We start from the raw sequence: 17,042 nt of genomic DNA on the forward strand, positions 1-17,042 counted from the left end.
AGCAGTGAACACGGTCGAATGATGCATAAGTGTAATATCATTGTATACACTGCAAGTTTGGTTTGTATTGTTTGTTAAAATGTTTAATAAAATGTTTATAAAAAAATAGAGAAAGAGACGTATGTGTTTTACATTAAGCGAGACAGTGTAAAGGAGCAGGCATAGTAAGAGAGGAGAAAATGCAGAAGAGGCAAGAGTGGGAAAAATATGGGCAAGCAGAGGAGGGCAAGAATGTTCAGACATGCGGAAGTGGTAGTCAAAATGTCCATGTTTTGTGCTAGTTCTTTGGCTGGCCCTTATAGGAGAGTACTGATGTTTTGTTTTTTTCATTTAAATCAAAGCATTCACACAAAATATAGGAAGGACATTTTAAATGTGTTCAATGATTGTAATGCAAATTGAGAAGTGCGATAAGGGGTGTTAATACAGCAACTGATGGATAATGATGACGGAAACCTCTATTTATTACCCGTTTATCTGTAGAATTCTGTCGGTGGATGTTTGGAAAATAAGTCAGTTAATAATTACTAAAGTAAACATTTGAAACATGTGACCACCCCGAAATATAGAAACTGAATAAAATGTTCTTTCAATCACCAGTAATCAAAAAATGAAACATAAGAAATTGAAGAAAGCTCAGATAAACAACCAAACTAAATGTATACATCTTGATTCACATATAGGCGATCAAGAGCGAGCTGATTTCCTTTTGGCTTTAGAAACAAAACGTTTTTCATGAATGTGACACACAGACACATGAGGGTCCATGATGTTAGTTTACAAAGTATTGTCTGCCTTTTGGTCACATATACACTGCAAGAGATCCCAGCCACAGATAACAACTGCATCACCCCTTTTTATCACCTTCTGTTTTTTTTATGTTTCATTTAAATAAAGACGTTATGTAATGTATGCTTTGGAAAAGACCCAGTGTCGAAACATGTGTTAGCAAATTCTACAACCTATTATTTCTTGTCAAATTGTATAACCTATTATGTTTTTGGACTAATGAAAACATGAATGAATTATCAATCATGTATATATGTTTATATGATTCTTGAATGTTTTGATGAGACTGGCAACGGTGGGTATAGACATTTTTTTAGTGAGAGCGATAAGTGATATACTAAATCTAAACTTTCATTGACTACGTTGACATGAGACAGAGTGTCAAGTATACCCAAGCAGCACTCACAACAGATATAACTTAAAATATATTTGTAACTACAATTAACCTAAGCACAATATTCCCTGAGGTTCGGCCAATTGCTTGATTGGTCGCCTATGAACCATAGGCTTTCGAGGTGATCAACCAGGTTGAGCTTTTGGTGTTTCCTCTCAAGATATGATGTTCTACTGTAGTCTAACTAATTTCTATAACAAGTCAAGGGGCAGGGTTTGGACTACTTTGGTGTGAGTTGTAGTACTGAGACATCCATGTGATAATGATAATGATTTCTTATTTATATAGCAGTCAGAGGAGAAGTGCAAAGAGAAAGCACTGCAAACCTGTTTGTATTTAGTAAACTGAGGAGAAGTACAAAGAACTGACCAGCTCATTGGTGTTTTATTGGTGGAGGAGGAGACAAAAGTAGTGTGAATGCTAGTTTCATTTAGTAGGCAGAAGAAAAGGCCAAACACATATGTATTTAGAACACAAATGCTAAAGAAATGAGAAAGGTATTTGCATTAAGTAGGTACTGGAGTAGGCCAAACAACTGTGACCCTGGCATGTATAAATAGATGGAAGGGAAAGCAAAGCACTGAAAATGGCACAAACATTTAGTATGCGGCAGAGAAGGCCAAACCACTGAGACATCCATGTGCATTTACTAGACAGGCGGAAAACCAAATCATTGAGAACCCAACATGCTTTTCGTTGAAAGAAGAGAAGGCCAAATTACTGAAAGACTCATGTGCCTTGAAAATATATAGGCAATGTTCAAAATACTGAGAATCCCAATCACCTTCAGTAGCTATAAGAGAAAACCCAAGCAGTAAGAATCTAACAAGCAATTAGCAGCCGGCAGAGACATACAACGCATTGGAGGTGGAGTAGAAGGAGAAAACAACTGAGAATCCTGCCTTTATTTTGTAGGTGGAGGGGAAGGCCAAATCAGTTTTCGACATTTTGCTTATTGAAGGGAGGAGATGAATTCAATGAACTTGTCTGAATATGTTATAGAACCCGAACAAGGGATGAAATGGGGTAGGCATCAGGAGAGGAATGCACCTCTTTAGTAGCTTTCAGGTGTTTCTCCGTTGCATACAGCAATGACTATGGGTTAGAGTAGCCAAGATAGTAAGTTGGTATTTGCACTGGCCAGGCCAGTCAAACGTTTGGCAGACATTTGGTCGAAAAAATTTGGTCGACTGGACAAATGGTCGAACCAATTTGGTCGAAAGCCAAATGGTCGAATTTTTTTATTTTGACCCCTTTTTTTTTGGGGTGGGGTCCCCCCAACCCCTTTTTTTCTAAAAAACCCTTTTTTTCCCTAAACGAAAACCAAAAAAATACATATATAAATAAAAAATAAAATTCGACCATTTGGTTTTCGACCAAATTACGTCGACCATTTGTCTTTCGACCAATTTACAGTCGACCACTTGTCTGGACAGCCAGTCAAACAGTAGCCACAGAAATCTTCAAATAGCATGGGCATCAGTTTCAAGAAAATCTAATGTATCAGGAATACATGTGATTGTACATGCACCAACTCTCCACTTGCATCAGTCACCAGTTTTAGAGGTAGAGGGAGAAGTTGAAACCCCCACCATCTAGGTACAAAACGAAGAAGAGATGACAGCAGCTCATTAACACAGAGGGCAATGAATTGATGTGGTGAAGCGTGATAAATAAAACATTCCCCGCCTCTTTTTTGAGAACAATCGGCAATGCAGAGCATCACAAAGTTTAATTCATCTGTCCCCTGATTGAAGACTGAGAGCTCTAATTTAACAATAGCACAGATAGCGAACGGAAAAATACCCTACTTATTCCCTTCAACCTTATAGACCCCGAGCTCTTTCGCTGGACTTTGGGACTTTTTGATTTCTATCCTGGAGTGAGGGAGACCTTTTTCTCACTCCTTTATGTATTGTTGATCTGATTTGGACTCTTTTGGTTTTGGAGTCTGGCAAACTCTATAGGCATCACCTTTTATAGTGTGACACACAGCACCTTCAGTGCAGCGTCAGAGAGAAGTCCTTTGAATTTCTCATAATGTTTAAATACCTTCTCTTGGGCAAACTACTGTTCCCAAGAGTAGTAGTGAAATTGACATTACTTACCTTATTTTCTTTTTTTAGACCCAGCACACATCATTTTATGTGGAGTCCTGGGGGGTTACTTAGTATCCCATTTGTCTACTTACTCATGTAACATTTGTTACGTTACCCTGCCTACAATTAATGGGTGGTGGCAGTGGTTTAATTTTCCTATCATTTTGCATTTTTACCGCAGACTGAATCCTCAGCTGCAGTATTTCACCCATGGGTGCCCATTTTGTCAAAATGGCCCGGTCTTTTTTTTGCCATTTCTTACTTGTGAGGTATTTCGTGGGTTTTACTCTGCACGCCATACCAGGTTTGGTCCCTTTGTTCATTTTGTCTTTGGCGGAAATCACTGCTGAAGCCCGCCTCTGGCTCCAGCATGTCTGGCAGGGCAGGAAGCGAGGGAGGAGCCCGAAACTCCCTATGCTTAGTCTCCTTCGTTACCTGGATGCACCCAATGGTGATTGGCTGGCTGACTGTCCTTGCAGGACAGCCACCATGCTGTGTGAGTGACAGCTAGGCTGCGAAATAATGGGAGAAAACTGCATAAAAGGTGAGGTCTCTAAGTCAGAAGGAAGAGCCAACCACTGGACGAAGAATCAGAAGAAAAAAACTGGAAGAGAAGCTTGTTGCACTCTTCTGGACCATTGATTTGCCAGGTGAAGCCCTGCTGCAGTGCTGAAGCTCCAAATTTCATATCGACTAGAGAAGCCCAGAATGCAAAACTTCTTCCCTTGGGTTGGTGGGACCAATCAACACCACGACAAACTTGACTGGAACCCCTCTCCCTGCTGGCTGTACTTCTTTGCTGCTGCTGGAACCGAGTGCCAGGGGACAGGAACACCAGGAACAAGTGCATCGTCTTTAAGCCGGACCCGAGCTCCAGGAAGATCCTCAGGACCCTCTCAACCCAGGACAACCCAAGCCTGCGACAACTCAATAGAGTGTTGGCCCCCAGAAGCAAGGGGATCCCACAGTGTCCAAGAACGGCAGTGCTGCTATTGACCGGTAGCTAAAACTGTGAAGTGCTTCTGATTTGGAAAGAGCCCTTTGCTGCCGCCAACCTTCAAACCGCAATGCAGGAGTCCCCAGACATCCTCCCTCTTGTCCCCACGACTGAGGCCCAGGAACACAAGATCTGCAGGACTGCAACCAGAACAAAGCCAGCTGGACCCTCTTCTTCCTACCTAAGGTTCTGCCTTGACTGAAGGGGTACTTACCTTTTTGTTCTGTAGCTTGTCTGTATCACTGGAGACTTACAGTAGCTGCTTTTTCTGCAAAGTTGCTTGTAGCTTTGATCTCACAAGCCTTACAGTGTGTGGCCCAAGAGTGATTCTTTTCTGAAAACTCCCTATATAACATTGTGCAAAACATGTGTGCTATCAACACAAAGTGCATCAGCTCTAATAGACTTTGTCAATTGACATTGGTTGTCCTGGCTCCATGCAGACTCTTCTGACCCATTGACTTTCAGTTCAGCTGTCCCTCATAGGTGGTACATTAGTTACTTGTATTGGTGGGAGAGGGTTAACCTATACTGCATTGGGGAATTGTAAGGGACTTACCTGTTCAGATAACTTGTTAACCTTTGTTTCCTTTCCTAACCTTTTCCTTTTCCACAAACCTCAGTATTGCATTTAAGTGTTAAATGTGATATATCAATGTCCATGGTGTCCTAGCAATTGAAGTCACTGCAGGTTGTAAGAAGTGTGTGTGTGACATCCTAAAAGGTTATCTACTTGCTTAACGTAAATATGAGGAAGTGTTTTTGAAGTGTATTTTATATTGTTGCATATTGCCCTTTCTAAAGACGGCTTCCTTAAAACTGACTGTTTAATAAATAATTATTTTACTAGAAAACTTTGAGTATAAGTGTTATTTGGATACTTGTAACTGTGAATCTCTGTGTTGCTTCTCTACAGCTCACAATTACCCCTCTTGAGATAAGTCTGGCTGCTCAGCCACTCTACCAACTTGTGTAGTACAGACCTATACCAATAGTTTGGAATCTATTGCCAAGAGGACAAGGCTGGTGTAGTCTCCCCAGCAGGCATTGATAAACCCATGAAATTATCAAGTACAAGCATTGTGCAAAGGAAGCAAGCTTCAGATGCTCTCTGAATACAGTCATTTCCAAAAGCACATTAAAACGTACATGCTTTTAATTGTATCACTTAAAAGCCAGTAACATTGACAGAACACAGGAATGCCATTTACTAATGACTTGAAGTGTAAGACTACATTATGAGTGTTATTACATATCCATACTGGCATACATCGATGCAGCCAATCTGGGAATGTTTTAAATATCTCTCGACTAGAGAAGGTTTTGGACACTCATGCAGACATGAAAGGGCTTATCTCTCTCCTATATAGGGCACTGTTGGAACCCAGGGTAGGAGTGACTAGGGGTCTTAGAGCGAAATGGGAGAGGGACTTTAGTCTGGGGATAGGGGACAGACTGACAGACTCTGGGTACGACTTTGCAGAAGGGCATTTAAGACCTCAATTTCATTCTCTCCCACATATTCATGCGAACAATTGTAAGCCACTCCAATTAAACAATTGAGCACCTACAGCTGAAAATTGAACAAGCGGGTCAGATAGAACAGCGAGTAGAATGCTTGCTTTGACATCTGTGCAGAACCTGCTGACTCAGGTTCGAATCCCGACAGGTCGAAAGTCAGCATTTCATCTGTCCGAGGCCAATAAATGAGCACCGCACACCTTGGGTAATAATAAGCAGCGCTCAGATGCCTTAGAGTTCATAGTGCTATATAAATGTGAATTATTATTATCTGATTTGCATACACTTCAGCATTTTTGGTGGGCCAGAATGTCCAGTCTTTTGGATTTATGCAAATTCCACAAACTCTTAACGTATGGACAGAGCCCACCTGACTTCTGAACAGTTGACGAGAACTGCAAGGAGAGCAAATGGCTCCCTGTTACTGTTAGTCCACATCACATTACTGTAGGAACATGTAATAATATAACAAGTCCTGGTTAAATGAAGAACAAGTGTGTACAGTGTGTAGGGCTTGATCAAAGTTCTGTCTTGGGAGAAGGCATTTTACTATATAAGCATTACGTTTCAATTAGCTGAAAATCCACATTCAAGTCAAAGTAATGTATTTACAAGGACACAATACAAAGTCCAAACTATAAGCTAATACACTTCAAAATAGCTCTACTTACAGTCTCATAATCATACCATACTGCGTCAGGAATGTATGCATTCACCAATGTTGTACCCTACAATAAAACAATTAAAATGCATAAGTACCCATTTGGTAGGAACCTTAGTAGCACAGATTCTACTAGAAGACGTTAGGTTTTCATAGGACACAAAAAGGGTTATTTAAATTATGTGCACACCCACACAATGTGATATGTGTGCTTTCAAAAACAAATAAGCAATTACATGAATATATATCAAAATAATTCTGACCAAAAAATGCCAAATGTGATGTGGACAAGATCACAGGTATTCTCTCTTGATACCTGTGAATGTATTGTTTATTTTAGGGGTTTCTTGATATTTTTATGGAAAAGTTCCTTAAATGGTCTCCACGCTGTATGGGATGATACATGTTCTGAATACTTTCTGTAATGGTCTATTGGTTGATAAACAGGTTATTTAATTAATAATGGTTGGACATTACACTTGTGCACTAGTTTGGATGAGATGAATGTTACACTATATGCAACTATATATTATGAGTGGGTGAGTGAAAGAGAAACAGCCTGGGATAAACACATATGTTGGGATTAGCAATGCATATATAATTAAGACACTAATGACTACAAGACTAATCTAGAAAATATGATTGTATTAATGAAATCAGCTTTCTTTATTATTGTAAATATTGTGTGCTTTAAGAAGAAGTATTACCCAAGTAATCAGTACTTGTATTCAAAGAAAATAAGGGAATTGGCTGTGAATCACATATCAGAAATGTTGGCAGAAAGATTCTTGGCCACCTATAAATGTATTCAATATATTTTAAATACATAATAATAAAAATGAACATAAAACAGTAATCAGTTACAGAATACATGATGGTTAAACCCACCGGTTGCAAAACAGGAGTGATAAGAAGACCAGGACCCCACAAAAACTGTTGATCCAAACCCCACGTTGCGTCATCTGAAAAGAACCTAAAGGAAAGAGAAAAAAAAGTTAGATTTTAATATTTTTTGAGATCATTGCACGCATGGGTCTATGTATCTATGTTTGTGATCTTCATTCGACAATCCGAGTTAGAAAGGTCTGCTTACAGTATGATATATCAAACTATTAGTAACTAAAAACCTTTGAATAGTTCAAACAAAGGAATACAAGTTTAATCTGAACGTAAAGTACATGTAAATTGAAGTTAAACACAGTGTTTTCAATTAATGTTGAAAAACAGGAACTTATTCACAACAACTTGCACAAGAGCACATGAGATGCCATATCTGAATGGGACGTGCTATCTTAAAAAATGATTGTTAAGGTCTAACACTGGTGCAAAACCAGAGATGAGGGAATGATCTCAGAGATACATTTGAGCTAATCTTTTGTGAATCTCGCTAGCAGCATCTGCAAATGTCCTCTAGTGTTACACTTTTTTAAATCAGATAAAAGGTGAAGAAACAAATCTCAGATTCCATTGGAACAAATCTTTGTCAGTCATAAGCATTGTGTTTCAGTGAAGAAGCTTTCCAGATGTGTTGGTTATTCTGAAAACCTGATTGGACTGATTGTATTGCTCTTATTTAGCTGCATTTTGAGCATGGCCATTGTGTCATATTTAGATGCTCTTTAATTAAAGCCACATGCTCTTATTTAACTGCATTTTTCAGTATAGCCAGAGTGTTCCAAATGTAATGTTCCCATTACTAACCCTACTTACATTTTCCAATATCCTGCATACTCACCTTCAAACACCAAACAAAACACACACATACCACTGCAGAAACCCCAATCCACCATCATTTCTCTCACACACAGCAACACTCAACTTAAAACAACTCTATAGAGAAAACTAAATCAAATACACACACATCATCCCAAATATTTGTACAACAAACACCACCTAACCTTACCAACTAAATGGAAACTAAGCACACAGCAACCATGTTTTCCAAACTGAAGCCACCAACAGCACATCAAGCATATCTAGTGCTTTCCCTCTCTATCCTACTAAGTCCATCCAGCCCTCCTTCCTTTTCAGATCCTCCAGAGTGCCTAAAACCATGAAAATGGCAGTGGTGCGTGGCATAGATTACAATAACAGAACATAGCATATCAAATTAACATTAAGGAAAGAAAACATACTCATGGAACAGTGGTCGCACGACTGTGTCTCCTTTGGTATGAGCGTTGAAAAACAATGTATAAAGATAAGGCAGTAAAGTGTAGCGGATGTTTAAGTAATGCTTAGATGTTTTCACCAAAGGAGAATCTGCTCCAAAGAATGCAGGATCTTGTGGCTGTAAGATAACAAAAATACTTTATGTAAATTTTGTGGAGATAGGAAAATATGGTTGACATTTGTTTAAGCGACTGAAACAGCAGGTTAATTGTTTGACTATTTGTTCTTTCAAGCAAAATAGCATAGTTAATTGAAAAACAACTTACACTTCAACCAAATTCAAATATAAGAAAAATATGCACAATAGGACATATTTTATTCTACGAAGCATAATTAAATTTGGTTGACAAAAATAACACTTTTTCCAAGACATGCATGCTTCAATTGACTTTAGACACTGACGGCCTGATTCAAAACGTGATTTTCAATGGGATTCACCCATCGAAAAACACACCATGAATCAGGTCTCAATTTTTCTTTATAATCCATATTACAAACTTAAAACAAAAACAAATATTTGTTATATAAGTAAGGAGGTAAGAGCAATCACAATTATTATGAGTCAGCTTAGGTAATGGAAAATTAATTATAATTTCAAAGAAAACAAGTATCCAGCTCTTGCAAAGGAAGAAGATAAACACAATGCAATAAAGAGGACACACAAGGGTTGTCATTCACCCTGATTGAGAGTTGATCTTCACATTGTCTATTTTTGATGAACCCTATTGTGAAAAGTAGGTATCAAACAATCATGTATTTCCTACACTACAGGTTCTCAATAAAAACATACATGTGTGGTCAGTAGTCCATTTGATAACTGTTTTTTAAATTGCAACAAACAACGACCTACCGTGGTTCCACAAGCAATCGATTTATCAGTCTGACAGTGGAACCACTTCCTGTCTCAGCAGTTACAATTTGTACTACTATTCCAGTCCAGTACCAGATAAAAACAAGTGGGAGAATCAATCTGCATACAACATAAACAATACTGGTGGTAGAAGTAAAGGATGTGGTGGGAATAGTCAATTTACCCATTGGTTCCCATGCTCTTTCTCTATTCTCTTTGCATTCAGGCACCTGCTGCTAAATAAGAGGCATAGACAACTCACTTCATTATTTTGTCTTTTGATTATATGGCATGGACTGTGCTTTGAAGAGATACAGATATGGTATGGTTGATACCAGTACTCCTAGTTCATTTGTTCATCATGTTTGTTCCTCTTTAGGTATATTACATGGCCAGTAGTGTAGTTCCTGCAGCATATTGTTCAATATAAGAGTGGTTCTCTGAGGCTAGGTTTTGCCATTTTAAAATAATGTTTGTCATTATTCTCATTGAATTATATGTCAGAATTTCTGTCCAGTCTTCATCTATTAAATAGTTGTATTCAGAAGAGCTGCACTTGGCAGTCTAGCAAACAGTAAGGTTTCAGAAGACATGTTGGATAGCTCATTATTACTAGGCTATGGGTGTTAGTACTCAGGCTCCAAATGCCTGCCCCACAAAACAGAGTGGTGTGTACAGTACTGTTATATAGAGAATGTTAGCAATATGTTTGAGCAATTGCAAACTCTGCCACATGCCCAGTATTGCAGTTCCTACTATTTCCATTCTTACTGATTTATACTCTTTCCCGCTAAGGTGATTGCAGAATGTAGACTAAGGGTGGACCCCTCATCCTACCCCTTACCCCCTGCCCTCTGTACTAATTGTGTCTTTCTACAGAATTCTTTCCAAGCTCCAAAATGCATCTTCAGAGATTAGATTGTGTTCAATATTTTGTTTCGTTGATCAACACTTGCAATGCGTTAGAGATGTAGGTAAGTAACAGAGTATCTGCCACTTATAGGTGATTTAAAATGTATCTTCTTATTATTCATAGAATTTGTATGAGGGTTTTTTCTAAAGTGCCAGAATATAATAGATATTGATATTTAACACAGAAACATTGTGGTCAATTCACCATTAACATTAATTGGGATTGTTATCTTAGTTGAGCTGTTGAATTGGCACACTGTTATTTAATGATTTGTTTCTACATGAAGATTCATGTTGGATTTTCAAGAAAATAAGTAGAGCCCAGGCTGTGTAGACCATATCAGCACTCAAGAGAAACTTGAGTGCTTCTTTGTAAGAACGGATCTCTGTCTTCTTTCGGGCAGGAATCAAGGTTGCTCTACGAATACCTACATAACCTATGCAGAAAAACAATAGGTAGGCCAAGTCTTCACGGGTATAGCCGCAAACCGGGCAGCCCGCAGAATCAGGAAAACCTTTCCACTTATAGGTATTCCCTTGCAGCCGAAGGGAATCAAACCGGGCCCTCGTAATCAACCACCTATCTTTTTTGTACGGGCTCCAAGTTAGATATGGTTGTATACCAGTAGGCCTGCTAATACTACTATGGAATTGACCAGATTTCTGGCCGTACTCCATAGGTATTCTCGCCCAAAACAATTTTGTGACATGTCCCCTCCTTCTTGGGTATTAATGAGGGAGGTGGAAAAAGGACACTTAAATTAACCTCCCCAAGAACCTTGGAGATGTAAGCAAGCCAGGGGATGTTTTGCCATCCAGCTCTGCCCAACACAGTCCGAATGATAAAATGGCAGAGGGAGACATGTTCGTTTGCCCACAGCCGAACCCAAAATAAGAGAGGGGCCGACGCCCACTGGTCCTCCCAGAACTCCACACCCAATTCTCTATGCGTTGCTATTCCCGAGGCACAGGTCGGGAGCTCCAACAGTTTTTTCAAAACTGTACTCTCTTTACTTTGAATTACGGCTGCGTTCTGGAAGCCCCAAATGGGTGCACCATCCATAGTGACTACCACAGTTTGTGCACCATAAATCTTAGTAATAACATCCAGTGGCTGGCCCCTGCACTTTGACATAAATCTATATAAACCTCCTAATTGCTGGCTCATCTTTGCAGATTGTTTGACCACATGGGCCCTGCCATTTAGTGCTTCTGAGAAACTAATTCCCAAATAGTCAAAAACCTTAACTCTGGGTATGATTTCCCCAGCACAGAGCATCGGTTTCATGGGTACTGAGCGTTTTCTGCCTACGCAGGCCATTACTGCTGATTTGTTAGTGTTTATTTTTAGGCCCAAATTGCCCATGAATGAAGTGTAGGTATTAATCAAAGCCTGTAATGCCCTGGGGGTTCTCGCTAGCAGGACTGTATCATCCGCCTAGGCCAATACTGGAAAGCCCCTTCCCCTCAAAACCAAAAAGTCAGCCAGAATGTTAACAAGGTCCTGTGAGAGGCCAATAATATAAAGACAAAAACAGATAGGGGCCAACACACAGCCCTGCCGTACGCCACAACCGACCTGAAAACAAAACGTACAATGCCCCCCTCGACCACTGCACCCACATGCCTCATTATCTGTGTGTGAGTCCACCAACACCCGCAGGATGATATGCTATACTGAATGAAGCAAAGTATTTTATGAGCACTGTGCCCGTGGCTTCGTTCTTCATTTTCATCTATTTGCAAAACAAATGTTGGATGATAAAGGCTTGTTTGATTGAATAGAGGTACAGTAGAATCAAGCATTGCAAATGAGTAGGAAGCTGTGATTTTGCCATCCATTCTTCTTGCAGATTGTGTAGATGTCATCTCTTTCAAACGTTAGCCTGTGCATTGACCGATGGGCTTGTAAGATGATGGATGTGTTCATCCTTGCATCTTTCTTGTATAGATGAATGATGCCACTGTTCTTCAATACATGTCTCTCAGTGTTTGATGATTTGATGAAAAACTGAAGAATTCCATAGTGGTGAATGTTTGCAATTCTTTGGCAGACATTTAGGGTCAGTGTGTTCTTTTCTAACTCAAGTCTTATTGCAGTCTGTAACATTTGCTTTGTTGTATCCATGCCGCAGTGTCATCACTTCTGTTTATTTCACAAACATTCCGGCTAATTTCTTGACAAACCAAAGTTGTCCATCTCGGCCAACAGTTGAGAAATGTTGTTGATGTGTTGTTCCATTAAGTTGGGTTTCATTGTATATGGACTGCTATTGCAAACAGGATATCAATGTTATTTGCTTGCCGATTATTATGTAAATAGCCCAATAAAAGTGTGTGTTATATTCTCAAAATTAAGTTTGTGTTCCAATCTAAAGAATACCCCGTTTTAGTGGACCTTTGTGGCACCAGAAATGGTCTCTATCATTTATGCTGTAGAATATCTATTTAAGAAATAAGACCCAAGCTGGGGGGCCATTACCGCTTCAGAGAATACCCTGGGTCCCATAGTATCAGGTCTGACTCAAGGTAGGTCCTTAACGCAGGCCCTGGGGCATTACCTAAAGCAGTAATGCCCCCAGTGACAGCCTTATTGTTATGGGTACCCTGGCCTATTAGTACCACGGTACTAATAGTCCATTTTATTCAGTTGAGAAATGGTTTCAGCGTTTCACAACTGAAAAAAAGAAGAAGAAAAAAGATGGCTGCATGGAACAGCAAGAAGTGACTACATGTAGTTTGTTCTCCCTTTCCATGGCGGCCAGGACGCGGCAGCGACCGGCCGAGAAAAGCTTTGTCGGGCTAGCAAGGACCCGGCAAGGGCCAATCAGAACGCTTGTTGCAAACTGACAGTGCCTCACCGGGAAATAACATTGAACACCTGTACCTGTACCGCCTGCAAACCAAGCAATGACACATGAGCTTGTCAAAGTTAAAACCTGTAACTGTGCATTTCAGTTCTGCTGTGTGAATGTGTGGTTTAATAACTGGTGCTGGCCAGAACTAAGCAACACAGAGCAAATCTCTCACAGTATTGTTTAGTAAATAAATGGTGATTTCTTGTGAATGGGTGTGAATGTTACGCTCATATAGATCTGTAACCAATGCTTATCTAAAAACAATTCTCTTTTTTCGTTATTGCATTTTATTGATTGCAACACCTTTTCATTAAAATGGTCATCAATTACCGGCACTGAGTAATCTTAATGGGAATTGACGAATAACTTAACAGCTAGTAAAATGCAATAGCATGTATTAACCTTTGCTAGAAAAGTCACATTAAACAAAGGATCAAGGCATACTTTTTTTTCAATAAAAGACATGATTTGTTTTTACAAAGGAACATAGAGACAGAGCCAGGATGGTTTTGGCAAAGGAAAATCATTATACTCCCCACATGACTTCTAAACAGACGGAACCCTTGATGCATCATTGCCAGTATTGAAAAAAAAAAAACACTGGCTCATTAATGAGAAGAACTCGAATCTGTGTGTATTTGATTAGGCCTTCTAATAACACTGGAATTTGTTTATTAATGCAATTTCAAATTTTTATTTCTTTAGCCTGAACTCCCAAAACTGAACATTAAGTTTTCAATTACATTTTTAGTATGTATATATATTAATGTATTTATTTGGTATGTTTTCAGTGTGCGTGAGAAAGTGTCTGTGAAAGTGGATTCAGGGAAACTGGAATGGAGGAGGAGGGAGGAGGTGATGTTTCAATCGGTTGAGGATAGGGCACGTGCGGCTGAATGACAGTCTGTTTCGAATGGGTAAGCGTGAGTTGAGGGACTGTGTGGTGTGTGGGGTGCCTGAGACTGTGGGACATTTTCTGCTTGCGTGTGAGAGGCATGTCGAGGAGAGAGAGTTGATGAAGGTTCGGATGCCTGCGCTGGGAGTGGCTGAACTGAGTGGGAAGGCTTTGCTGGGAGGAGTCGGGGTGAAAGGCAGAGAAAGGAGCAGTGAGCTGTTATATTTTGTGGGGCAGACGGGGCGTGGGAGGAGTTATGAGAAAGTGAGGGTTGTGTGTAAGATTGGTGGGGAGGTGCACATCATCCTTTTGGATGGCGAAGCGCCTGCGTGGGTCCGCCCACGCTGTCGATAATTAGAAGAAGACGAAGTGTGCGCTTCATCCTTCTCTTAGCATGTCTTATGTAAATCGATGCCAAACACAAGGCAACCATCTCTTCAAGTTCATTAACGAAAGTTGAGAAAGATTGAGAATAATGTGGGTTAGCTTTCAGTCGCTTCAGTCGTGACATTTTTAATATCATATCAAATGTTGCTTCTTGACATTTTTTTTTGCAACTAATTACTAGATTGATACGTGTAAACATTATGCAATTTAATGGTACTGATTTAATTAACCTCACACATATGTTGGGATGACTCATCTCTGCCAGAGTTTCCACCTGTGCCTGCAAGCAGAAAACATGTCTACAGCAAGCAGATAACTGCTGAACTAATTTATCATATTGTTGCAGTTCCAGATTTACTTTCCTTTGTCTCTTTTCTACCTGACAACATTCTGTGAAGTGAAATGATGCTGTGTTGACAGTGAGAATGGCTTTGGGTCATGTCATCGTAGGTTATGATTGCACTGAATTGCATATCACAAGAGAGTGGCACAGCAGTCCTGGGAGCACTAACATGCCACCTCTACGCATCTGCAACATGCCTTACCTCTTGTTATAGCTCCCACCTCGAATGGTTTGTTTTACCCTTCCAGATTCCAAGTAGTAAATCAATCTAATGTAATGTGTCAAGCTTTCGCTGTACATTTTGCTCGACATACTGCTAAAGTATGTCACGAAAGTGCAGGTCCGTTGTCTAATATAATGGTCCTCATTACGACCCAGGCGCTAATGGGCTAACCGCGCCGTAAAAGGCTGTGGCGCCGTTAACCTATTAGCGCCTAATTACGAGGTCCCTTTGCGGGACCCGACCTTAATGGCTGGTTTTACCAGCCACTAAAGTAGGGACCCGCAAAGGTACCTTGGTGCTAAGTACGGTGCCGCAATTTACGGCACCGTACTTAGTGCATTCCCATTGAGCCCTATGGGGCAAAAATGGGAATGGGGAAGGGCAATGGCGGCATGGGGAATTAACGCCCCGCCAACCTCGGAATGGGGTGGTAATTCCCCATTCCGCCATGGCGGACACCGGCATGGACCATGGTGCTAATAGCACCATGGTCCTCCGCCTGGGTCGTAATGAGGCCCAATGTGTGCCATGTACCCACCCGGATTATCTGATTTAAATCTTGTACAGTCTGAGACTGATTACATGTACATTCACTATTTACGTTCTAGGAAAAGGAAAATGTCCACTCAAAGCAAACATTTCCTATGATATCCCTGCATCAAGCAAAGGTTCACGTTTGTCTTCTCAACATGAAAATTAGGTATACTCATGCCCACTTTAGAGTTGCAGCTGTTTGCCTGAGTGGTCGGAGTGAGCTGGAGCGGTGCTCCTCTACTTTTTTAAATTAAGTTTTATTGTTCCTATATTTTTATTTTAAAATGAAACCGTTACAGAATAGTTTCGTTTTAAAATACAAGTGTAGGAAGAAGTTGAAACTTGCAATTTCAGTGCACTACACTGAACGTTCCCTTAAACAGCAGGTGCATGTGTTTGGGGTATTGTATTGTGTGTGGGAGGGGGCATGGTGATGGGGTTTGTGGGGAGTGGGTCCAGGACAGCTGGGAACATAGTTCCACTACTTCTTTTCGTGCACTTCGACCACTGTTTTGTCTCATATATCAATGGACAGGTGTTTGAGACTATTTGATACTATGTAACAATTAATCTTCCAGACCTTCCCTTGGATTCTTCTATTTGAATCATTGATGCTGACCTTTATCCTTATTTGCTGTTGCTGTTCCCACACCTCTCGTCTACTTTACACATTGAAACTCGTACCATTGCAATGGGGTCATTTGAAATCTTCCCGTAAATTCATTTACATTTTAAACCATGTTAACAAATGCTGAACACCTGTTAAAAATATCTCCGGTTAAGAAGTACGTTTAATTTGGATTGGCAAGTGTCCGATTAAGAGAAAGCACACAATTAATTGATTAAAAAAAAAGAAAGGGATGGATACTGAAAATTGATTTCTAGGAGCAACTTATTGAAGGCTTGAACATGTGTGAAGGGGAGTGGACCGCGTGATGTCTGTGTTATGGTTTAAGCTGTTATTCGACAGTTACATATTATATTAATTTTGGTTCACACTGTTTTGTTGTAATATCATTACTTGATGGTTGAACAGTTGTGTAAATTCAGCAATAAAATATGCAACATTTGTATTTAGCACTTGTTCTTCAAAGTATATTGTCATAAACTTTTTTTTATTTTTTTTTAGAGTTAGAGTACATCCAGGAGTTTGTCTTTTTGTGATATTGGATTTGAAAGCTCTTAATTGAAGGGTAACTGCCAGTGATAGACATGTGGTGGCGCTGTGGCATGTGCGACCTTTCAAATGGCTTATTCTACTTTCACATTTCAGGTGGAAACTTTTTCAAACCCACCATAATGTTAATGGTGTTTGCCATAAATGCCTCAAATCGTGAACCACAATGCTTTCAGACTATGGGCCTCATTACGACCCAGGCGGTAAGTTACCGCCTGGGTCGTACCTTT

General features: G+C 40.0%; 1 protein-coding gene across 1 annotated transcript in view; it reads right to left on the reverse strand.

The window, feature by feature from the left end:
- SI (sucrase-isomaltase) overlaps window positions 1-17,042 on the reverse strand; it is a 1,019,699-nt gene that overhangs the window by 826,403 nt on the left and 176,254 nt on the right. The window contains exons 17-19 of the mRNA XM_069618482.1: window positions 8,597-8,751; window positions 7,350-7,434; window positions 6,472-6,528 (exon numbers count right to left, since the gene is read on the reverse strand). Coding sequence (XP_069474583.1) covers window positions 6,472-6,528; window positions 7,350-7,434; window positions 8,597-8,751 — 297 coding nt within the window. The remainder of the gene's footprint in view (window positions 1-6,471; window positions 6,529-7,349; window positions 7,435-8,596; window positions 8,752-17,042) is intronic.

This window comes from Ambystoma mexicanum, chromosome 10 (assembly GCF_040938575.1).
Source record: "Ambystoma mexicanum isolate Mex_15411 chromosome 10, UKY_AmexF1_1, whole genome shotgun sequence".
NCBI lineage: Eukaryota > Metazoa > Chordata > Amphibia > Caudata > Ambystomatidae > Ambystoma > Ambystoma mexicanum.